General features: G+C 38.6%; 1 protein-coding gene across 2 annotated transcripts in view; it reads left to right on the top strand.

The window, feature by feature from the left end:
* The window catches only part of ADCY8 (adenylate cyclase 8), a 121,902-nt gene that overhangs the window by 23,981 nt on the left and 72,520 nt on the right, over positions 1-25,401 (top strand). For both annotated transcript variants that reach the window (XM_042035911.1, XM_042035910.1), the window contains exon 2: positions 7,125-7,274. In XM_042035911.1, coding sequence (XP_041891845.1) covers positions 7,125-7,274 — 150 coding nt within the window. The remainder of the gene's footprint in view (positions 1-7,124; positions 7,275-25,401) is intronic.

Genomic DNA, 25,401 nt, shown 5'->3' with positions numbered 1-25,401 from the left:
AGAGAGTTCAGCCAAATACCTTATAGCCATGAAAAACAGTTACTAAATAGTGGTCATTTTCCCATCCCTGTTCATTCCCCTGTATGCATGGGCTATGACCCTGCCACTGACATTGTCCCAGTCATGTCTAGTCACTTTAATATCTATAAAATGAAAAGTACCAAAGAAAGATTATCCAAAGTCCCGAAATAGATTTTTTTTATTATTAGAATTATTCCTGAACTCTACATTTTAGACAAACTCAAGGGGAGTCAGAGGAGGTGTGCTGAAACTTTGGGGCTGCTCGATGGCACTAGGAGGGTTATGTATTTGCTTGACTGCCTCTGTGCACCCCTCAGTTATGTCAGTCCTTATGTGTCCTTATGTGTCTGATATAATATATTATATGATTGATACAATTTTCTTGAAAGATCTCTTGTACCAAACCATGATGCAAAACAGTTGGTAGCTGGCTTACCAAATTTGTGTGGCTTGAACTATCTATAAGCAACTTAATCAGACATTTAATTTTCTACATTTCTAATGGATTCAATGAGAGGAAGAACAAAAAAAAATATAGCTATTTTTTCTAATAGCAAATTAGACTCCTGTTCTGAATATTAAAGATACATATTTTCAAATTCTGTCTTGAACTGGAACAATTGATTTTCTGCAAACTTGTCGTTGTTCAGAGGGAAAATGGTTTTTGTTTTCTAAATCACTAACAGGACAAGAGCAAAATTCATGTTAGGTTATTCTGTTACCAGATGGAGAAAACTCTGTCTGAAACCAGTTGTTTTCACTGAAGGTAACCTAATAATTTCTTGTGGTACACCCTATGTTTTGATAGGGCCAATCTGCTTGCAGGCTGCACATTTCGTGCACCTTAAAGACCAGACTGTTCCTAAGCACACAGTCATCTTCATGATGGCTCTGGAAGTAGCAAGACCAGGCTTCTTAAAAGGTCTCAGCTCTCCTAGAGGCATAAACAAGATCTGAGTTTTTGAAGAATCAGCCAATGTTCCCATGGGAGCTGTGTACAGCTGAACCACAAAATTCAGTTCTAAACATAAAATCAGATGGTGACACTGGTACAAATGGCTCCTTTCACATGTAGCAAATCAAGGGTGGGTGGGGTAAATCTGTTCTTAGCCATCATAGTCTGTGCTTGCCTAACTTTGTCATAAATAAACATTATGCTATTCTCCATCCCTGTCTTCTTGGGGGTATGATATATCTCTGTCTTTCAGTAAAGTATGTGTATGTAGATCAGATAAAAGAGTAGCACTCACTCCTGCTGTGAGTAGGAGTTAAAGAGCTGTTGTACTTATGCGTGGGAAAATAGAGAGGATCAGAGACAGGTGAGCTTTCTGGAAAGTCATGGCAGCAGTTTGGGCACCTTTGTGGGCCAGATTGGTTTCCAATAAAAGTTACTGAAGAAGCACCCACAAACTAAAACAAACAAAATTCCCTCTTATCATGGCTGGGGATTTAGAAGTTAGACCCAGGAGAAGTCAGAATGAGTGAACCTGGGGAATAAAACACTCTTTACAAGGTGATTTAACAATAAGGCTGCAATGATTTCAGTTTAATGAGTTGGCAGCAGTGCCAGTTATGAATGTTCACATGCTTCCTCTTCCTGTGGAGGCTGTGCTGTGAACTTAATCAGACGATTGCTCCAGATACGAAAATCACTGCCAACGCCAAATGTTTGTTTTTTAAGTTGGCTAAGTTCCCTGATATAGTTCACAGTATGGTCCCACAAATAATTGATCTGGCATAACAAAGGGGAAGCTGTACTGAGGGATCAAGGTGGGCATGAGGCAGTACAGAGAAACAGGTACTTACTAGTTTCTCTGCCAAGAGCTTTGATTCATAAAACCATACTCTCAGTTGGAGATAGAGGTTTGCTGCAGCCCAGCAGTGAGAGAGCGGTAGAGTATGTGCTGCCAGATGTTCCTGTTTTAGAGAAAGTAGAGCATTTTGGTCTTCTCATGCAACTCTCAGTTCATTCCTGGTGATCACGAACATTTTATTTTTTCCTCAAATAACCCAAGCAAGACAGTGATCAAGAAGGGAGAGAGCGTTTTCTGAGAGATTTTAATTACAAAATACAACCTTGTGGTGAACTTCTGTTTTTAGTTAAACAACTACTGAAGAATCAAAATGCTTCTCCAAACTTAATTATCCAATAATAATTACCATAGCAACCAGTTCCTTACATGGTAAATGCTGAAAACACTCTTTAAGAAGCACAAGTTTACTTTCCCAGTTTTTCAAAACAGGCAAGAAATATTCTAATCTGTTGCTAAAGCCCTGAGAATGTCTAGCTGGACATTACATTGAAAACCATTTCTTTACTTACATGTGTTTTGGTGACAACAGCCCCAACGCTGCTCTGTTTCTATGCAGCAGAACAAAATTGCCTGCTGAAGAGGTTAATAATAAGTTTATTTCTGCTAAACATTCTAGAGTGTTTTTCTGAATTTGAGGTAGTAACACACAAATTCATTGTCCTTCTGGATTTCAGAATAATTTCTAAACTTTACCAGCTTTCTCTCTTCTGCCTCCACTGTGCTTTCCACGTGAATATATGCTGTTGTTGTCTCAACTTCGTGATGAAGATAGCCCGTGTCAGTTACAATCTTTTAGGGCCATCTATCAATCTGCATATTTCCAATCCATCTGGTTTGTTGAATGTTCACAAATATTCACTTTTCCTCAGGTTATGTGTTCTTGGAAGTGCTAAACTCAGTCAATCACTATACACTCCATAAACGTCTGTTAATGGCTGGCCTTATGGCTCTAAATTCCCTGATGGACAATTGCATATTTCAAAAAAGAAAATTGGGATAAAACTAAAACACAGCTCAGTTATGATTTTTGAATTTTGAAAATTCTGGCATTTGCTAAACCTTCTTTAGCTTGCTTTCAGTCACTCATAAACTCACAGGATTCTGTGTAAACTCCTAATGAAGGCCAACTCAATTAGGTGTTCTTAACAGCAGAAATGCCTAAAATTTCTTGTTATGCTTATCCCAGTATCTCACTTGTACCCATCTGAATTTCCTTTTTCCTGAACTAGATTCAACTCTGCCTTGAACACTGTCTGTGGGTGATTACCTACCACTTCACAACAGACTTAAGAGTTACTTTACCATCTTTTCAATGAATTTTCCTTGTCCTGTTCTCTTGCATTACTATACTGTACCTGATTTGATTATAACTTCTTGATGAGCCATGTCCTGTGCCTTTGAATTGTTTCTTTCAGACCAGGGGTTCCCAAATCAACTTAAAATGTTTTCTTGGTTTCAGCTCTCTTGGCAAAGCCCTTTTTATATGACTGGCAGATAAAAGTGAAATTATTTCAATCAATGTATTCTTTCAAATTTAAACTAAACTTATTTGTCTGACTTGCATCCTCTCCTTTCATATCCTTTGGTTTTTGCTAGTTTTCGTATTGATTTTGAAAAGGGTTCTGAGGTGCATGTATGGAGGACACTTTATAAATGACAATTTATTTGACTAATGGTTTCTATGTGAATTAAGTTCTTAATCACCTCCTACAAGAAAATAAGAGCAGAGTTTTGGAGTAAGAATTGTAATGGCTGCTTTTTCCTGGGCCACTCACTTCAAAAAGGACATCGAGGCACTGGAGCATGTCCAAAGGAGAATGGTAAACAGGTGAAGGGTCTGGAAAACATGTCCTGTTAGGGGTGGCTGAGAGAACAGGGGTGGTTTCACCTGGAGGAGACTCGGGGGTACCTCACTGATTTCTACAACTACATGAGGGGAGGTTTTAGTGAGGTGGGTGTCAGTCTCTTCTGTCATGTCTCAAGTGAAAGGACAAAAGGAAATGGCCTTAAATTGTGCCAGGATTAGATATTAGAAACGAAATTCTCTTTGAGAGAGTAGTCAGGTATGGGAATGAGTTGACCAGGGAGGTGGTGGAGTCTGGAAGTGTTCCAGAGGCATCTGGATGTGGCACCTGGGGATATCGTTTAGGGCTGATTATGCTGTTGCTGGGTTGATGCTTGGACAAGATTATCTTGAAGGTCTCTTCCAACCTTGATGACTCTGGGATTCTGGGATTCTACTACTTCAGTGATCTTGTCAAGTAATTTCCTTTAGCTCTGTTCATCCTATTTTGTAATTACAAGTAACTGCAGGTTCAGCAGGGACAGTGATGTTCCTGTTACAGGTATTCCCAAGCAGTACGGTGAAGGGTACCTTCTTTGCATTTTTTAAATATTCAAGAAGCAGACCTCCTCAGAGCCATATTTAACATCAAAATATATCACTCATGGCTTTTTAAGATCACTTGCTGTGTCTACTATGGTTCATTATTTAAGTGCTGTGGAAGGTACAAATAGCCTTATAAATGCTGTGAAAATATTTTCTTTTTTCACATTATGCCTCAGCTTCCCTACTGTGTGAACACTGATCACTTTCAGGCCAGTCAAAAACATAATGTAACTCTGTACATCTTCTAAAACAGAGTCCTGATAGGTTGTAGAAAATTCTCCAAGACTTCTGGAACCCCAATAAGCTCTAGGAAAAAGGAGCAGCAATGAGAGACTTAAGTCTTATATGTCTTGTTTATTCTTTTATTAACAAGAGCCCCAGATTAGTATGCCTTGCAAGTCATATTGCTTTACTCTTTGGAATGGTTTCAATCAGACTACCATGTGTAAGAAAAGCTGGCTCTGCCTCTGCATAAGCTGTTGTTTTACCTGTAACATGCTTTCCATTATTCCCTCTCTCCAAATCAAATTATGTACTCATGAAATCTAATTGAAGGCCAAATTCTAGTGCACTTACTCTGAGATCTGCTGAAGTGAGTGGAACAAATCCTGAACATTAAGAGAGATGGGTGACTGAACTGGGCTTTTCTTTTTTTTCACCCTGTACTCTAACTTTCCCACTATGTGCGAACATACAGTCCAGGTCAAATTTAAAAGTCAGTGAAAAAGGCATGAAAAGTTGACTCCTCCAACCTCCCACAGCTGCTTTCAGTTGTCCTGATGAACAATGCAGTTCTGTGCTAGTCTCAATCTCATGTCAGCTCATCATACACCTCTTAGTAGCCTGCACCAGAAAGGAGTTATAGATAAATTACTGCCTTCTCTGATTTATCTTGGAGCAAAGGCAGACAGTGTCTGGGGGAAGCTGGCTGGTCCAGGGCAACATGTCTCCAGTAAAACAGGATATGGTAGATAACAGGAAAAAAACGGTAAGTGCAAAGGGAGAATAGTGATACATGCAGAGTGATTAAAGAGTCTCAAATTCCTCTCTTTTAAAAAGTAAAAGTAAGGTGTTATGTTTTAAGTCAGTATAGTCAGAAATAGTGACAAGCAAATTAATTGGAAATGATTAGTCACTGTTTACAAACATGGTGCTGCACTCAAAGAAATGATAAAGCTGTGAATTAAAGCAAACAAAAGGAAACATTTTTATCACAAAGGGCCTAATTAGATTGTAAAAAATCCTTATTATTGAGTGACATAGGATCCAAATGTACTATTAACTTGAGAAAGGCATCAGGAAAAGTTGTGCAGGTGCATTGAGTATCCCACCTCCAGCTCAGAGGATCCTGGAAGCCAGGGAGATTCAAGGATCATGCTAATCATGTCCTACTTCTCACAAGCCTTGTCTAGACGTCTACTGCTGGAAAAGGTTAAACAAAATTTCATCTGGAGCCAGGATATGCATTATTATTTAATCATGGCATATAAACTGAGAATTAATTCCCTGTACTGTAATAGAACAATACTTCATATTCATAAATACGGGAACATATAAAGCCAAAATTCCTGCCAGATGCTTTTGGTCTGATATCAGATCTCACTTTCAAACCCTCATGACTATGGGGAGTGAGACCTGCAGATCGGAGTCAAAACATCCCAATGAGATTAAGGAGTCTTCTATTAGGACAAACAACACTTGGATTTTAGGAAGATTGATTATTAGATAATAGTAAGAAAATACAATGTCTAGCCCGCGGTGTTCTGCAACCACAGATTGCTGGAGTGTTCAATACTGGTTTGACAAAGCATCACTGAATGTTCGCTGTACTTTTGTACATATTAACTACTGCTTTATCCTTCTACTCCTCCCTGAGCACTCTCTGTTTTCCACTACCAGAGAGAGTATCCTGAATGATGAACACTTGATCTGTTTGGTGTGGCTGTTCTGGTGTTGTTATGATCCTGTAGGTATCACCCATAGCTATCAGAGTCTTTGAAATATCAATCAATAACAAGGATGAGACATTGAATAAAAGTACTGAGGCTAAAGAACTTTGTACTGTCTCTGTGCAGTCAAATACTGCCAGTTTCTTACTCACTTTCCCAAACAATCCTCACTTCAATGGCGTTGATGCACCCTGCCTTACAAACATGCAGAACACAAAGAGAGGTCAATGACAAACAAATAAGCAACTGAAATTTACACTCTCCAAGGATCCACTCCCATTTGGCTCTCTAGAGTTCATATGGAAAAGGAAGAAGCCATGACGCAGTTTCTACAAGGAAAACCAGTTCAGCCCTTACGTAGATTTCAGCAAAGAAAAAGTCTGTGTACACAGGCACTGGTTGTGCAAGAATTTGGTTGTCCTTTCAGCTTCCCCTGTTGAATGGTTCAGAATTCAGATTGTGCAAATTTGTGCTTTGGCATCAACTGAAAATAAATTTATTTAATTTGATCAATAATAATACAATAACTATTATCACTGATATTAGTTCTTAGCTAACTGACATTCTTTGTTTTTCTTAATATGGCTTGCTTCCCAAACTAAAGCCATGGAGCAAATCACAAAGTTGCTCTTGCAGAAAAGGCAGTACAAAAACAATTTGTTAATTATGTTTGTAATCATTCCTGGCTAGAGCTCTGTGAGTCAGTTTTTGGAAATATAATTTGTGGTTCAACCAGAGTTTAATGCCCCCAAATACTGCATATCTCATCCTCAAGGCAGAGAAAATTTACAAATTTGATGTCTCTACTTAAGATCCAAGACTTTCTTTCATGCAAAGTTTCCTAACTGCTATTTTTGCAGCCTACAAAGCTGTCATTGTCTCTCTTTCTTTTTTTAGACAGATATTTTTGCTTCTCCTGTCTAATCAAATCCTATTTGTTGTTCATTGCAGATAGCAGCTCAGGCAGTGTTATTTATGTGTATGAACACTGCAGGAATCTTCATTAGCTACCTATCAGACAGGGCACAACGTCAAGCCTTCCTGGAAACCAGAAGATGCGTGGAAGCCAGACTGAGACTAGAAACAGAAAACCAGCGACAGGTATGGTCGCCAGAAAAAAAATTCCTATTTTTGTATTAACTGGTATTGATAATTGGACAAGACCAGGCTTTTCCAGACTTGACCGCAGTGTGATACCACCTGATTTGTGGAGGTTAAGTGAGTTTTATGCTGTTGCTGCACTGGTGTGTATTGAGTTGATATGATATCTAAAAGATTTCCCCTGGGAAACAGAATGAATAGAGTGGCTGTTCATCATCCTTTCCCACACAAGAGCCCATCAAATGAAACAGCAACTGGCAGGTGCTTAAAAATGGTTCTTTACACAAGAGGGGTTAAGCTGGGGAACTTCATGTTTCAGAGTGTTGTAGATATTAAAACTTGTATTAGTCAAGTGAAAAATATTCCAGAATCATCTGAACACAATCCTGTGCCACGTGCTCTAGGATGGCTCTGCCTGAGCAGGGATGCTGGAGCAGATGACCCACTGTGGTCCCTTCCAACCTGCAAGATTCTGTGAGTCTGTGAAAACTAAGCAAGTTAATGGAAATGAACTCTCTCTAGACAGAGGAAATACCAAAGCATCACTTCAGGCTCATGGATGGATTTTTTTGTATCTAGGAGGCCACCACAGCAAAGTATCACTGTTCTGTTTCTCTGTTCTTAAACTCTTGAAAAATCAGCTTTTGGCCACTGTGTACATTAGCACACTGGGTTAGGGGAACTTTTGATTGAATAGGTATAGTTGATCCTCGATGATCATCTTTTCGAATCCAAAATAAGAACTATCAAATAAAGAGAAATTTGCTGCTTATTATTTTGCACCAAGGGAGCAGCATCTGTATCATATATGTTACACTGCTGTATCATCCTCAGATGAATTTAGCCTTTCATTTTGCCCTGCTGCATAAATATGTATATTACTACTCAAATTTATTTAATTTGCCCCCTGCAAGTCATGCTCTTATGCAGAGTTCTAGGAAGATGTCATGTTCTAGACTTCATTGACTAATGACTCAGTATGCATGACTGTGTTGAGTAATGCCAGGTATCTCTGCCAGGACATCTCTGCAGCCATTGCTGACTGAAAAGACTTTGAGGGATATTATCTAGGATGCTCTGTTCTCTTTTTAACTGCAGGATCATATTTTCATGCCTTTTGGGGATTTTGGGGTGTTTAGTTTTTTCCCTTTTTCTTTTTGTCTAATCTTTCATAAACTATTATTTTGTAAGCTTTACTTTCACCATAGTTTTCTTGAGGTCATTGTAAAAAACTTTATAAAACACTAACAAAAGATTCCCTTGTTCCATATTATTACAAGGTTTTCCCATTAGAATTATTTTATCCTCTCATGTAAAATGAAGCTTGTACAAAGACAAATATTTTGAGAAATTCAATTTTGCTGAACTTGTATTTTCTATTAGGAAAATAAAAACAGATTTTTTCCATTTGGGTGGGCAGGTTATTTTTTGTTGGTTTTTTTTTTTTTTTTTTTGAGAGTGGGGAAGTAGTGGTTGGATCTGAAATATTTGTTTTCATTAAGTCAGGTTGACCTGTGCATTTTATCTTGGCCCAGTGCCTTGCAAGTCTTCAGGGCTGTGCTGTTCCCTGAGGGCAGAACTTCCTGGAGTGTTACCTCACTGCAGCTGAGATTCATCTATAACCAAACAAAGTAGTGTGTCACAGGCATCATATGACTGAAAATGCATAAGGGAATATGTCCTTGAGCCAAGGAAAATGCCCACAGGAGAAAAATACAGACAACAGGACACCAAATGAAAGATCTCTTCTAAAACTTAATTTAATAATAAACTAACTCAAAAATTTGGAAAAAAACCACTTTGAAATATCTCTGATTAATTTTCTTGGAACTTTGAAATTGTGTTATTATGCATACCTACATATATAAATATGTTTAATAAATTTTTCAGCTTTTCATTTGTATATGGAACAACAACATTAAAAAAATATTCCAATATTGGAACACCTTGAGGAATGGAGATCTTCTTTCCCTCAGCATTCTATTTTTTCCCCTTGCTTCTGAAGTAGCATCTCATTTAAGCAATTTTTAAACATATCTGCTTTAAGAAGACTGACAAGGTCACATTTCAGGCGACCACTTTTTTTAGCACTTAATCAGCACACATGCACCAATTCAGTGACTGCTAGCATTTTTCTGTCTTGAAGATAAACATTTCATGACACATGGAATCTGTAGTTCACATGAATGTAAAAAATCTTACTACATGTTAAAGTATATCACATTTTAAAAAGTAAGGATTAAATCTTGATAAAGTTTACTAAATTAATTCTATGACTTTCTACAAAATAGCTATAATATATGAAAGGGAGAAAAAAGGTGGAAAATGAGTATGCAGGACAATCGAAGAAATGTAGCTTCTGAAAATTTGAAAAATATGGTTGAGGAACTAAAAATGTGCAGAGAAAATAAAGTAATAATTATTTGTGTAATTCTTCCAGACAATAATTTCAGGAATTCAAAATTTTGTTCCGCTTCAATTTATTTCCCCTTCACTTCCCAAAAACTGTCTAAACTAGAGGTTTGTTATAGCAGGGTCAAGTTTTTTGTTGCTTTCAGCGGTGGTACTGCTACTTTTTATAGTAGTGGATTACTTAATTTAAATCTCTTGAGGCTCCTTTCATCTCCACACATCTTCTTCTTCTTCAAGTGAAAGCAATAGAAAATTAAAGTGTATTGACATGTCATATGTATGGTATGTCATATGAAATGTGACAGCTTGCCAGAAAGGTCCTGTAAGGTCTGTTTTTGTCTTTACTTTGTTTAAATCAGAAGACCAGTAAAATTAAAGTAAGAACATGAATTTTAACTCATGAGTTTTAACTCATGAAACAACACGAGTTTTAACCTACAACAAGGAGTGGTATGCTTGTCCATAAGCAATTGCAGAATGAGGCACCAAGTTTATACAATCATGGAAGCTATATAAATGCTTCAGATATACTTCTATTGATTACTGTGTATTGTTAAAAATAAGAAATCAAGTTTCTGCTCTCTCAAAATGATCCTTCCAATTTCTTAATATCCCTTAGATTTATAATCTCTAATCCTCTGTCATTCTAATAATGATAAATGCTACTGCTATCATTATGCAGTATTGTGCAATGCCTAAAAGAGCCAGTTGTGGAAAGTCACACAAGTGTGAGCCAAACATATTATAATCTGTGTTTTAGAGATAAGCAAGAGGTACCATTAGAAATGTGGAGCTGTACAAGGAAACAGTGATATTGCTAAGGAAGGATCTCTTGTTTTCAGAGGTTTTTAAGGACCCTTTAACGAGTATTTGTGGATTTTCTGGAATACAAATATAAACTTTGTATTATGTCAGCTCCTGCTGCAGGGATAATCGAGATTTTTCTGTATTTCCAGATACATTTCATATATATGAGCTGATTTTTTTTCAGTGAAAGCAGTTTCACTCACTCACTTGCAACCATTGCATAAAGAGCAATGAAAATAGGAGGTGAAACCACCAAAATCCCACTAGGGATGAAAAAACTTTTTTGTTGTTCTTCTGTTATGAATTAGATGTGGGGGTTTAAATAAGTTCCTGCCTTTTGCCCAGGCTTCTGGCAGCAGGCAGTAGCTTTATTGAGGTGGCCAGCACCCCAAAACCCACTCTTGTTTGCAAGTTCTTTAATAATGGCTGATTTAGTCTATTAGAGAATGAATTATTTATTTAATAGACACAAAATTAACAGACATAAGACTTAAAACAGACATTACTACACAGGAATAAGACAAAAAGAGACAACTAGTATTACACGCAGGGTTAAAGGTACCATCAATTTTAGAGCTAGTGAAGGAATAACTTAGGATCCGATGTTTCGTACCATCCAATTCATGATGGAGCACACATCGAAATCCTTTCCCTCAATTTCCAGGAAAGTAACCACAGAATTGCATCCAAACTTTGGAAAGAAGTCTCACATGCTTCTCAGGGTGTATGTAGGAGACTTCTGCCTCCGTGATAATTCATAGTACTTTCATAGTGTAAAGCAGGCCTTTTGGTCACCTATGTTTGTTTTCTTTTATCTCTTCCCACATCTGCTCTCCATACCAAGACGCTGATTCTTGGTTAGGCTGGCAGACCTTTTGGCACCAGGGGATGATACCTGCTGGGCCTTTGGCCCACCTGGGTTATCGCTCCTATTTGCACTGGCCCCCTGAGGTGTGGAGACGGGATATGCCCTGCCACATCTTCATGTTACTCTGACCTGAAATTTGGGCAGTTAGATGTCATAATGTGTTTTCCAGATGTCATTATTTTCCAGCAGTGTCTCCCTTTTGTAGGTTTTCAGGATTCAAGAATTCCTTGCGCTATTTCATTTTGGCTGTGAAGTTTTCCAGTTTAACACTCAAAGCCATTTTGTCATTCAGAAATGTCTGGGCCTGTGGTGTCTGAAAATCTGAATTAGCTCCATAGACTCATTTTCCACAGAAAATATCTTCAGGTGCAAGTTCAGCTTTTACACCAGTTGCAAATCTTTCAGTTACTGCACAGGAAGGAAGAGAAGGAAGTGCAGACCTGGATAATGCAAAAGACTTTACAGAGCCTGGCTGATCCAGGGTAACCTGACTCCAGTTTTGAAGTGACTCAGTTTCCAGTGTCCGTTTCCAGAAGTCTATATACAATAAAGCTCCGACATCTTTTTTCTTTCTGCCTCCCTCATCCCCATTTACTCTCAACAAGACTTGTAGAGAAAATTTTCAGAAGTATTTCAGAAAGAGAGGACTTTCAGTTGTATTTTCAGATCATCAAGGATCTGATTTTTTTCTACTGTTATCCTTTTGATTTTAAGCACCTGGGGTAGTTAAAAGTACATATTAGCATTTTCAATTACAATGAATTTCCTAATTCTAATTACTCTATTATGAAAATGAACAGTAGTGTAGCTACAAAGGAGAATTACTCCTGCAGTCATTGTTAATTATGTTTATGCACTTACCTATATGGTATTATCTGTGTGACACCAATTGGAAATCCCACCACCCTGTGAAACTGAGGGAACATCTGTGTCTACTTATTTGCCAATTTTCATTAAAAAATTAGAACTTTTGTGAAAATCTAAAACATTTCAGAGCTTGGCATAGTTAACAGAGACTCCACTGTTGATGAGTACCAGAAAGACTTTATCATCAAAAGATGAAAATATCAGAGAAGCAAGCTGCAGGAGGCAGCACAGACAAATGTGTTGCAAAAACAGCCTCAGTTTAGCAGTTATTGATAAAATAATCAATTTAAATAGTTTCTAATTAATCGTAGTTAGTGGCCTGTTCTTAAGAGATGTATTTATACCAGCCAACCAAATATGGCCACCACAAAATGTCCTCAATTTTGTTTTCAAAACATTGCAATTATAAACAAAAAACAAACATGAGGCTCTCTGTTTTCATAAATCTATTTTATTCCAACAGTATCATAGCTTTACACTACCTGTTTGAAATTTTAATTTAATATTTTCATTTTATGTCTACGTGTTTCAAAAATATTGACAAGCAGTGTTATGCTTTGTTAATGACCAAAGACACTATCTTTGTTTTTACTTTGATTTTGTTGTAAGGACACAGCAGGTAATTCTGCTTTCATCTTATCTGGGCAATGAAAATAGATAGTCTGACTCACTTTCTTAATTAGCTACTGAAAACCCTTCAAAACCAATGAGTATGTGATTTCCCTCAATGTGAAAATGCTGTGAAATTGCCCAAATGAAGAGCAGAAACCTGAACTAAATTTCTTTTTCATTTCTATTTCTCAGGATACAAAATCCCTAAGTTTTAAATGAATGACATATTAAATCCAGACACATATTAAAATTATGACTTTATGAAGAATTGCATTCAATATATACGTCAGGTGTCCTAACTTACTCTTTCTCCAATCTTTATTTGAAATTTTTTAACATTTTAAATACTGAAATGCTATAATTTAATTATAAAGAGTCTCTCAGATAATTTTGTCATGCTGCCTTTTCCTGCACCACACATACATATGCCAAATTATACATATCTGAAAAAAATTATTATGTAGGGAAGTCAGGAATACTGTTGGGCAATAAAAGTTGTGCAGGAATATTTGACTAGCTGAAGCTAAAAATGGAGTCTTAAAAGGACTAGACAGGGAAAATCACAAAAGTTAAATAAGTAAAGTTATAGCTATAAGATTATAAAAATCAGTCCAGCCCTTACCCCTTCTCTTGTAATAAGATCACAACACTACAGGACAGCTATTCATAGAAGAGGCATTTAGCCATAATCAGAAACTTCTCTTGTGTCATGGCCACACTTCAGCTCTCTATCCAAGGCTGCTCTAGACCAATGAGACTAATGAAGCCTGGACAAAGCAATAGGAAAATATGGATGGGAGGCTGCTTTCAAACTAAGCAAAGTTGTTAAAATATATCTTACTAACATGAATAACCTGGAGTCTGGACTAATGTTCAGAAAAACCCAATAAATAGCCTCTGTGAAACATTTTATTTGCATTATTTCTAGTAGATTTAGAGAACCTAATAACATTTTATGAAGAAGTTGTTTTAGATCAGAGGAGAAAACAGTCCTTATCTGTTTGATTTTTACATTCGTCCTCCAGAGTTCATTCTTGTTCTCAATGTAGCAGGTTATGCATCATTCATGAAAAGGAAACTCTCTACCTCTTGTGCAGAGCTCACCAACAAGGCTGCTCCTACTGTGATAAACTATTGGGAGGGAGTAAACTCAAATCAGAAACAAATCCTCCAGGTTTTATGTTCTGAAAAGCCAATTAGGGAAAATTAGTCTATTTCAGCACTACATTTGTGCAGTGTCAGTACAGTTACCTAGTGCTAGAAGTTACTAGAGCCACAACGCATTAGTCTTTTTAGCTGTATGTCTAAATCCCTCTCCAAGACAGTCCTCAGCAAGCAGATCCCTTTCTATGCAGAAATAATCGCAAATTCCACAAAGAGAAGGTCTTCTCATGTGGAAATAAAGCTCCTTCTTAATATCTTCCTTAATCCTTATGAAAATATTCTTGGGCATCTAACACACTGGCAGAAGAAATGGAGCTGAAGGCAGAAGGGTTGGTGGGGCACAAGCACTGCTTGCCTCCAGTCTTGCAAGGAGGACTCGCTCCAGAAGGTCAAGACTGGTATGAAACCTGATCCACTGGGCTTCCAGGGATGCTTCCCATCAAGGTGGGACAAAGATGGGCATCTGCAAGTTTTAATGAAGGGTTTGATCAGATCAGTGGGGAGCAAGAAGAAAAACCTTTCTACATTAAATGGTGTAATGAGAACAGTCCCCTAAGAGAATACCCTACAGTCAATTCCTCCCTGCGAGTTCTGCCACTGGCTTACTGAACACCTACTTTCCAGGTAATCTCTTTCTCACAGGGGATTCCACAAATCCAATTAAATCTCATTTAGAAAGTCAAAACAGTTTGGATGTTGTTTCATTTTATTTGCATAAAGGATTAGAGCTCACCACCTGAAAGAACCGTCTGTCCAGGTGAGAAGAGGATAGTTTTGTTTTCTAGGTATGATCACACATTCTATCTTTCTAGTATGGGTATCAGGGCTGTAAAATGAGAAGACAGCCCTTAGTCTTCAGAACAATCTGCTGTTGGCATATTTAGTCTCTTCTGCCTGTTATCTTTGGAAAAACTGTAATCCTGCCTTAATCTCTTTTTCCATTAAAAAACCTGTTCTCTTTGATCATTTGCTTCCTTCTACCTCTACTTCCAGAGGATTTTTTTTCACACTTTCCCCTGCAACAATCCCTATTTCCCACAGCTTTAAGAAGCTCTCTGCAGATTGATGAATTCTGGGGTTTTTTTTGGTTTTGTTTTTTTTTTAAATTTTTTAAAGCAGCTTATATGTTATGTAGGTTTTATCAAGCTCTTACAAATCTAGAATTTAATCAACTGTCAGTACTTTGCAACCTCTAAAATAAGAGCAGATTGGACTGGGATTGGAAAGGACACTTTAAGAGGGTTAAACACCATAAAGTCTTGTGTATATCCATACATATATATGTAGATATACATACACTGGTAGTAAGACTATTAAAATTTCTCTGACTTGGTATGAGGATAAAGTCCAGATTTAGTTTAAAAAATAAAAGAATAATCTTAATTTTAGACAGCACACAGTCTTTCTCTATAAAAATGATTTAAAGTGCTCCATATTTAAAAATTATGATCACAATAACTGAGGCTTTATTTTTAAAAGACAAACAATAAACTCACAATTTTAAAAAAACTATGAAATCATCTGGTTAGATATTTGTTGGGGTTTTAGTTTAGTCTATTTTTTTTTCCTGTTCAAGGAATTTTCTCCCATATGCATGTTGCTAGGGGACAAATAGCTGTACTTAAGAAAGACAAAAGGGGAGTGGGGCGGACCTGGCTACCCCTTTGTCTACACCTGGGTGTGGGGTCAGTTCGCTCTGAGCGTCCAGAGAGAGAAGCTGCAGAGAAAGGAGCTGCTGCTTCTTTCTTTTTGGCCGTTCTTTCTTCCTGCTGGAAACAACGCCGGGACCCCAAAAGCCGCTTTCCCTGCCCTGCTGGAGACCGGGCTGTGGCTGCCCTGCCCCGCTGCTGTTTTGAGCTTCCGCTACGCTGTAGCCCTGCTCGCCCTGCCTGCCTGGGCCTCCGTGGGCTTTTCCCATCTGGATACATCTCGTCTGCCACCCGGGATTTGCGTCCGTCCCTGCCGCTTCAGCCGCTGTTCCTGAGAGTCCGGGATCGGCTGCCCAGGGGTTTGTGAAGCCTTTGTTCCATCCTTCCCGGGATCCCAGAGCACCAGTGCCGCGTGTTTCCCGAGCTCGCTCCGGAGCGCCCCCTGCAGCCGCGGGGGAACCATCGCACCTGCCCTGCTCACCGGGAGCCGCCAGCGCCCCTGCCGGCTGCGAGCGGAACTGCACCCGAGGGGAAATAGCCTGACAGCCGAGAAGGCTGGGACTGGGTTTGTGATTGCTGTTACTGCCAGAGTTGTTGTTGTTTTGTTTGACTGGTTATATACATATATATAGAGAGAGTAAAGAACTGTTATTCCTATTTCCCACATCTTTGCCTAAAGGCCCTTGATTTCAGAATATAATAACTTGGAGGGAAAAGGGGTTATATCTGCCACTTCAAGGGGGGCCTCTGCCTTCCTTAGCAGACACCTGTCTTTCAAAACCGAGACAATATTACATTTGAGTATTTTTTTCCCTCTTGATAGGAACCAATGTGTTGACTGTGAGATTCTAAGAAAAGTTTCACATTTATCCAGACTTTCTATTATCTTAGTATCTTTCTCTAAAGAACCATGGTCCCCACAAAAAGTGTTTCTTGATGTTGCTCCATTAGCACTTAGAGGATCAAACTCTAAGTATAACTTACTGGTCAATCTAGCAAAATGAAGGAATGTGAAAAGTTTCTATTGTTCTTCCCAATCCATTTCCATATTCTGATTTAGTAAGTGACCTGTTTTTAAAGTCCAATAACAGACTTTTCTTCCTCATTTTTGGGGGAAAGAAATATTTACATGCACTTATGATTTTGTAGATACCAGGATGTACATTTACTACATCTTGTCTCAAAAAAACCCATTACTTAACCCATTTGCAGTAGAAACCCAAACATTGTAAAGTCAGATTTAAATGTTGTGCCTTCACTTTCACTGCTGGTGCTTGTTTCTTGTCATCAAAGCATAATCCCCACATTTTGGTTTCAAATAGAAGTCTAAGGTAAAATCAAGATAAGAATTATCTGCTGCCTTCTCTTCCATTCCTTGCAAATCCAGAGTGGTCACATGTACTCGAACAGAATAATGAGATTTACAGCCAATGCCAGAGACATGGGAGTCAGACCCCTGAACTGCAATTCATATAGGGAAAAAATCCCAGAGTGTCAGCTCTTCAGGCATGGGAGCTTCCCCTCGAAGAAATTAGTGAGAAGGAAACCTCGTTCCTAGTAGATGGATTTTTGGATTTACTAAAGATGAAACTCCTGTGTGGTACTTTGATCTCTAAACTAGGTTGTTCAATTGTCATGCTGGCCAACAGTGAATGAGACTGACAGGATTTTGGTGGCCTGTGTCTCCTGTGTTTTCAGCTCTTTGCTAAAGAGAGTGGTGTCTGAAAAAAAAGCCTTTTTCAGAGCTGCCACTGACTAGTGACCCTTGCTGATGTGTCAGAGAAGTGGACAGAGAGGGAATGAGTAAGGGGAATGAAATAGTTTCAGCCCCCTAAATTGATGAGACACTTCTACCAGCTGGGCTGCCATACAGTTATCTCTGCTTAATAAAGAGCTCCAAGCTCCAAATTCAGCAAGTTAATGCCTCTGCTCTCAATATACTTACCAATTTTAAGGTCATCTTTCTTTCTAGTTCAGGATCAGAACTCTTAGGGTACTAAGAAACTTTCCTTTGTGCCCTAAAAGTACTGTAGGAGGACTCTAAAATTAGTGTCCTTACAAGATTCTCAATTAACAGAGAGACTCTGTGGTCCAGGTAGGGGCTTTAAATCATCTGACCATGAGCAGTACCAATTCCAAGATAGACAAAGTTACTGATGCCATTACTGAGATAATCTAAGGCAAGATAAAATATTTGGATTAATATTTATAAAAAACTTATGGTCTTTCACACTATCAGTATTCAAGTGCCCATCTACAAGCCTGTTCAGAGGGGTTTGATTTTCAGGAGGACTATTGCTCCCGCTTACTGAAAGGAAATTTTATCCTGCTTGTGCTGCTTAGTACTGGAGTCTTAAAATTCTCTGACAAAGTATATCCCTTGTTTTGACCAGAATAAATGACCTTGTAGCTCTTATTAATCTTGGTGTTCTGCAGTGATTTAGGCATATAAAGCTGAACAGTACAAGGCATGAAAGCCTTCTTTCTGATATTTTCCATGTCATTAGTTGCCATAAAGACTACTCTTGAGAAATGTGTATTTTACTGAAGTTGTCTAGCAATTTTCAAAACAGCCCAAAAAAACCTAACAAAATGGAAAAAGAGACATCTAAATCAATAGAAAATAGAAACAGTGCAGAAGAATTAAATGAAGATTTAACAGCAGATAAGTCAAAGCGGTTCCAGAGAAACAGCACAATAAGCATTAAAGTCAGATGGTGCTATTCTGATATTTTAGAACAAATTTGAATTGTAGGAGATGTTTTTTGCTCATTTTCTATTCCAGTAAAACAAGGAAAAGCTTAAGATTATGCTTGTATGGAATCATTCCCCAGTAGTTTTGAAAGTAGTTATCTTTCTCCTGTTCTTTAGCTCTGACTCCTGTTTTCCTTGCAAACTAATTGAAATTTATGGAAGCAAATACACCAGAAGACAGTAAAAAGGTTTTTGTCCGATGTGTCTTATTTCCATATAAATCTTTTTCTTCTGAATATTTGTCTTGTCTACTACTGTTTAATAAGGAATAACTAACAAAAAAATCATCATGATATTTGGAAGAAACAAAATTACAAAATTATAAAATATGGTTTTCCATTATTAGACAAGTCTAATGGATTATTGTGGGGCTGGAGAGTATCACTTGTCCAGCTCAGGGACCCCCAGCATAAGTATGATATGGACCTGTTGGAGCAAGTCTAGAGGAGAGTCATGAAGATGATCAGAGAGCTGGGGCACCTCTCCTATGAAGACCAGTTCAAAAAGCTGGAATTGTTCAGTCTAGAGAAGAGAAGCCTCCAGGGAAACCTTATAGAAGCTGCCAGTACCTAAAAGGGCTAAGAGAGAGATGGAGAGGGGCTTTTGATAAGGGCATGGAGAGGTAGGACAAGGGGCAATGGCTTCAAACTGAAAGAGAGTAGGTTAAGATTACATATTAGGAAGAAAATCTTGACTGTGAGGGTGGTAATGCACGGGAAGAGGTTGCCCACAGAAGTTGTAGCTGCCCCATGCCTGGAAATGTTTAAGTTGGATGGGACTTTGATCAGCCTGGTCTAGTGGAAGGTTTTCCTGCCCATGGCAGAGAGGTGGTGACTGACTGATCTCGAACATCCCCTCCAACCTAAACCATTCTATGATTCTGTGATTAATGTTCACATCTACAGGATAGGATGGTAATACAAATTGTTTTGTAACTCCTGCTTTTCACCACTCATCTTTCTAACAAGTTTGGGTTTCACGATGAAATTTAAATCTAACATGATCTTCATTCAGGAGACAAAAAGTCATATATAAGGATTCAGAGGATCTGTAATTATTAACCATTGTGTGTACTCAATACAGACACTCAATTTGAGAGCACTTAATCTGAGACCGGTAGTTCCTACTGCCTAAGCTAAAAGACAACTCAACCAACAAAGCGCTTTCAGGAGACTATTTAATGGTGTGCTCCCACCCACTCCCGTGCAAGTTAGTGGTACTCATGTGGACTTACGACGAGTTGATTCATTGTACGAGTGCCATAGTGTAATCACTGCCTCCAGTCAGTTTCATGATCAACTGTGTTACTACTAAATTTAATTTTATAAATATTTTTGTAAATACTTTGTAGAGGAATAATTTTTTTTAATTAAATATACATGCAGCAGCAGTAACAGGTACCATGCCAAGAAAAATGACAGAGAGGGTTGCTCCATGACTTCCCAGCATGTTACAGGATGAGCTAAATATTTATTAAGCCAAAATGATACTGGGAAGGCATAACAACAAAACTGGCAGCCTTGGAATCATCTTGCTACATCTCAGGAACTTCAGACTAAGGCACTAAAACTGTTATCCCCTTAAACAGCCAACTGGGTAACAAAAAAGACACCTCCTTTTACACCTGGCAGTAGACTGTTAGTCATCAAGCCCTGCCAAAATTTTGTAATGTGGCTTCAGGTACCTGAACCATCAAACCATTCACCATCCAGCCAAAACAAAGGACCAGCAGTACCTTGCAGTTCTTCCCTTCATCATGTGCTACATATATTGTTTTATGCTGTTCTGGATAATAGCATTGAGGAAACAGTTGGATAACATGCTCTTCCTATGAGAAGTGTGTGTAAAAAAGCTTTTTCCTTCTTTCATTGCCACAAGCTTTGCAACACTTCTCAGTTAATAATTGATTAGACACTGTTATAAAGGGTCATGACTCAAATACTGTGTTATCAGTTTGGTTGAGACTCTAGCTATGTTTCATAGACAAAAGCTAAACAAAAGGAGACCCCAAGACCTCCTGTGTGATCTGGCCTTGTTTCTCTTTGAAAACAGCTGATGCTTGAATGGAACATGCAGCCAAGGATGGGATGATTTGGAATAGTAATTGACTGAGTGATTAAAATAAAACAAAGTTGATACAGCTCATATCACACACTGCAGCAGTAAATAGGCTAACAGGCATCCTCAAAACCCCACAAGTCTGAATAGGTATTGCAGTTCCTTCAATATTTTTTAATTAACTCCCATTGTCTCGATGACACACAAGAAAGAACAGCTGCAAATAGACTGTCCATTGTACACTAAGTAAGCACGAAGGAATTTCTCTTCAGAGCAGTTCATCATTAATGAGAGGTCCTAATTTCCATTTTCTAGAGTGGCATCTACAATAATTACATCTATTCTGAACATTGTCAGAGTTTCAGTAGAAAACAATACCATTTTTATGTACTTCCCTTAAATGTAATAAAAGCTTGTGCTCCAGAAAGACTAAAACTCCTGCTCTGAATGGCCCTTCTCACATCCTATTAAGTTCAGTGTTTAAGACAATAAAACCTCCCTGATATTAATTGGAGATGTTGTTAAAGACAAACTTGATGGTTCTAGAAAAATGATTCTTAAAAATCAAGATGAAAAATGTGAAACAGTTTCTCTAGAGCATCTATTGTTAAACACTTTTGGGGTACGCCCACTCCAGGTTTACATAAGTGTCTTGGGAACAGCCATAAGCAGCATGATTCAAAATCCAAAGACATCCATGACATCTGTGTAGGTTCCCCCATTTGGTGGTACATGTAGAGGAGGAAGAGCAGAATCTGAACTGACATGGCAGTCAAGAGGGGCTTTTCATGCCTTGGCAAAGCCATCCCCAATAAAGGTGATGTGAAACAAAGGAAAATCTATACCACCTAAGCGGAGCTTGTGCAGGGAGCTTATGCAGATGGCAGACCCTGCAGGGGTGATGTCCTCACATCACCTACAGGGAAACCTTGGGGAGTTTGATATTCATCTTAGCAATCTCCTTGAGATCCCAAATCGCTTGTTGATGTTTTGTGCTTGTTGGTCTTTTGCTCTCTTTGGTCAGCCCAAGTGGAAAGGTCTCCAGTTTTTATTCACAAGACTGAGACCTTGTGCACTGGTTAATTGACTCTTCTCAAAAACTGCTGCAAAGGTCATTATTTATTCATCAGGGACATGTCCCACTTCTCCATGAATGCGCCTAGCTATGTTTGTGCAGTTGTAAGCACTGGCCCCCCCTTATTTCAGTACAAGTGACCCAAGGGATCTGTGCATGCAGACCACAGCGAAGCTGTCCAACAAAGAATGACTATTACAGATGCATAAAACAGTAAATGGGCCTTAGAGTCAGTATCAGTGTTAAATTACAGTCTTGATACTTTAAATAGATGTGTGTGACTCATTAAGTTAATTTACTTATCATTGCAGGATTTGTTTCACTGTTGCTAAATTTTCCTGAAGGAGTAGATTGGGTAGGAGTCAGCTCCATATTTAAAAACTTCCTAAACTAGGTGACTGCACGCTCTTTACATCTATGGGCTCCTACTACCACTGACTGAGATCTAGTCAATACAGGCAACAGAACCCAGAGAGACCCATAGTGACAACAAAGGAGTCATTTACATCTGACCTGTTGAGTATCTCTTCAGATTCATTGGATGAAATGGAAGTTTGGGCATAACTACATTGTAGTCACAAAACTCAGGTGTCTGAATGCAGACCTGAATTCTACCATCAGTTTGTTGCATTTAGTGATTTTTACTGGTCTTTTTTCTTTACCAGGGTTATTCTTTGGGTTAAAGGTACTTTTTTTTATTTATTTACTCTAAACTCTGCTCCATCTTAAAGGCGAGGGCTGATTCATCTCATGAATTGTTATTAGAAGAATAGTTTACCAGCTCTTTTCTGGAATTCCTTTGTTGCTATTTTCTTTCTTCTATGTCTTTTCTCTTGAACAAATGTATCTCTGTTCCTTTTCAAACCATTTACCACTGCTGCTGCTTACCTTTGAATTGTCTCCACTTAGTCCACTGCTCAACTATCAAGCTTTCAGCAGAGCTGGGTAATGGAGTGTTGCAGTGGGGATTAATGCAACATGTATAAGACAGTGAGGCCCATGGAAAAGAAATATGGACCGATTCTTGGTAGATGCTTTCAGAGGTGTTTATTTTCCAGCCGCATGGCCAGAGCTCTGCCAAGGAACTGCTCAATCACGGGACCGCCAGGGTCCTCTCTGCCCAGGAGAACACAAAACAACCAGTGGGGAACAAGATTGGCCAGGGAGCAGGGAAACCCCGTGCCTCTGCCCCAGGGCCCCTCTCCCAGGACCCCATGGCGGGGGGAAGAACCGCAACAATGGAGTTTCCTTCACCCTAGAGTTCATGACACTTCATTAGGCCTTTCTCTGTAAGAGAAGGAATTTTTTCTTGTGTGTTCCCCTCCAGCTCTAAAAATGCCTTCCAAGAGAGACTGACTAGAAATGTGAAGACTCTTTGATCATGCAAATAGTAAGGTACAGAGGACTATGAAAAAATAGCAATTTTTTTCTCCAGGATTAGCTACTGGTCTTTTCTATATGACCTCCACACATTTGTGGTGTTCTTCTGCACCACAGTATCTAAATCTGTGAAATAGGAGCCTGGTTCAGCATCCCCACCACCTTGTCAGTGTAGTGTGATGTAAGAGCAGCTTGGAATAGCAAAGGACAGCTGATGCTCGTAGAGGGAAAAATTTTCTGTCCTTTCAATATTTCAGTACCAGAGAATTGAAGGTAGCTGAAGTGCCTCATAAAAATATATGTAGACACACACATACACACTTCAATGCTGCTTTTCTTGCAGCGCTCCTCCTTAGCACAACATACATCATACCAAGTAGTGACATGAGCTGTATATGAGCCTTCAACTGTGATTCCAGCAAAGGCTCATCACATGCTTCAGTATAAATGGAGGAGGGCTGCTACAGAGGCAAACTAATTAACCTCAGTTTTATGGGTCACTGCCAGATATTATGTGCAGACAAGAACGTTTAACTTACCTTAATGAGTAGCATGAAGGTTAAGATATCAAATGTACTAAGCACAATTTTCTTGGCTTAGTGAACATGTGCCAAGTCAACTATGCTTTATTTTAAATAAACTTTCTAGAGGCATTGCTTGATACCCCCTTGGGCAAATGCAAATAAGGAATGTAAGATTTTCCTATTGGGGAAAAAAACCCATTCTCTATTTCAGCCATATATATAAGAAGGAACTGACCTTTTTTTTAATGTTCTCTTATCACAGATTTTATAAACAGCTCAATAACAACAAGGATTTCCGCTTTCTTTCTTTTTTGTTTAATCTCCTTTTTTATTATTATTTGTATTCCAATTTATCATCTTACATGGATAAGGTAGGAAACAACATATTTCTTTCTATAGTGAAAAAATTTGGTATTATTCTGAATGTATCTTCACAAGAAGTCATTGAACACTTTAATCATACAACTCCCTGAAATACTGATCTGATTTGTTCAGAAGGTGGCTTTATTTTTTGGTTATATTGAGCTATGTATCTTAGTAGTGAAGGAATAAGAGAATATATAGCCTAAGTGCCTTCAGTTATAGGAGGCTTAAGGACAAAAAACGTTAAAAATATTTCTGGTTCCTAGACTACCAATGAGCAGCTCTTTGCAAACATGCCCTCTTAAGAAGCCATAGGACATTCGCTTGTGAGTGAAGCTACCTGAGGACTAGATGTTCCTGTGAAAACCTGGGTTTCCAGGAGTGTAAAGGACTTCCTGAAGGACTGGTTTTCTTCTTGCTATCACAAGCATCACATCCAGTGTTTACACATCAGAAGAATGAAGGATAGCAGAATTCCCAGGTGGAAAGTATGGAAGAAAGTCAAGACAAAGCAAATGTGCTAAAATTGGAACCACCTTGTATGGGAAAACAGAAAGTCTGAGCTTGGCTATTTCCCAGAATTAAGGATGATCTCACTACTCACAGCCTGCTCTGCATCAGCTATTACTTGCATAATTTTTTCGTCCCTTCCTCACAAAGGCAGGTCTTGATTTAGTAAAGGTTTGTAGAATAGGTGGATTAAATATTAGGAGAGTCTTGGTTCTCTCGTCTTCTGTCAGCATGTTATGCAGGAAGGAGCACAGGAGAAAGCTGCCTTCTTGGAGTGGAGTGTAACAGGTGTGCTCCAGTGGTGAAACACTCCTGTGCTCCAGTGCAGCTTTTGGCAGCTTGTGTTCTCCCCTCTTTAGCAAACATATAGTTCAACTCAGCTGGGGCTACCATCTAGACAAATGGAAGTGTTTACCCAAAACGTGTTTCCATGAGAGCTGAGGATTGTTTTACTAACTACTGACTAAGACTGCTCAGAGTGAGAATTCTTCATGATCTGTGAAAGTTGTAAGTTAGTAATGATATCACCTCCTATGAAAGCTAGGGAGGGATTCCTTCATTTATTCAGATGTTTCATCTATGGCTACATTTCATCCATGACATTGAATCCTGCTGGCATAAAAATCATTATTGTCATGATTGTATTGCTCGTCTCTCTCATTCCACCCATCATCCCTCTTTGGTTTTTCTTGTTCTCTCTCAACAAATTTTCACCCTCAAGAAGGGGCATAACCCACAGCATGTATAATATGAGATTATTTTATATCCTCCTAATATCAAGTTACCTCAAAACAAATTCAATATCAATTTCTTTGACAGAAAAGGGAGGGGAGGGGAGGGAAGGGGAGGGGAAGGGAGCGGAGGAGAGGCGAGGAGAGAACTTTATCTGTGTTCTACAGTCCACATATGCGCCTGATATGGAAGTTTAAATCTCGTTTTCCCTAGATATATACTATTCCCCAAAACGTTGTTTGAAATTTGGTGATAAGTAGCTTACATAGCTAGCATTCTGTTCTTTAGTTCAAGAATATTTCAGTATTTGCAATCCTGTAAAGTAAAAGAAAATTGAAAAATTATAGCTTTG

Source organism: Corvus kubaryi, unplaced genomic scaffold (assembly GCF_017639235.1).
Source record: "Corvus kubaryi isolate FWS band 111438036 unplaced genomic scaffold, C.kubaryi_AGA036_p1.0 37385, whole genome shotgun sequence".
Lineage (NCBI taxonomy): Eukaryota > Metazoa > Chordata > Aves > Passeriformes > Corvidae > Corvus > Corvus kubaryi.
Note: the sequence above shows the minus strand (reverse complement) of the source record. Positions and strands in the feature narration are given on the sequence as shown.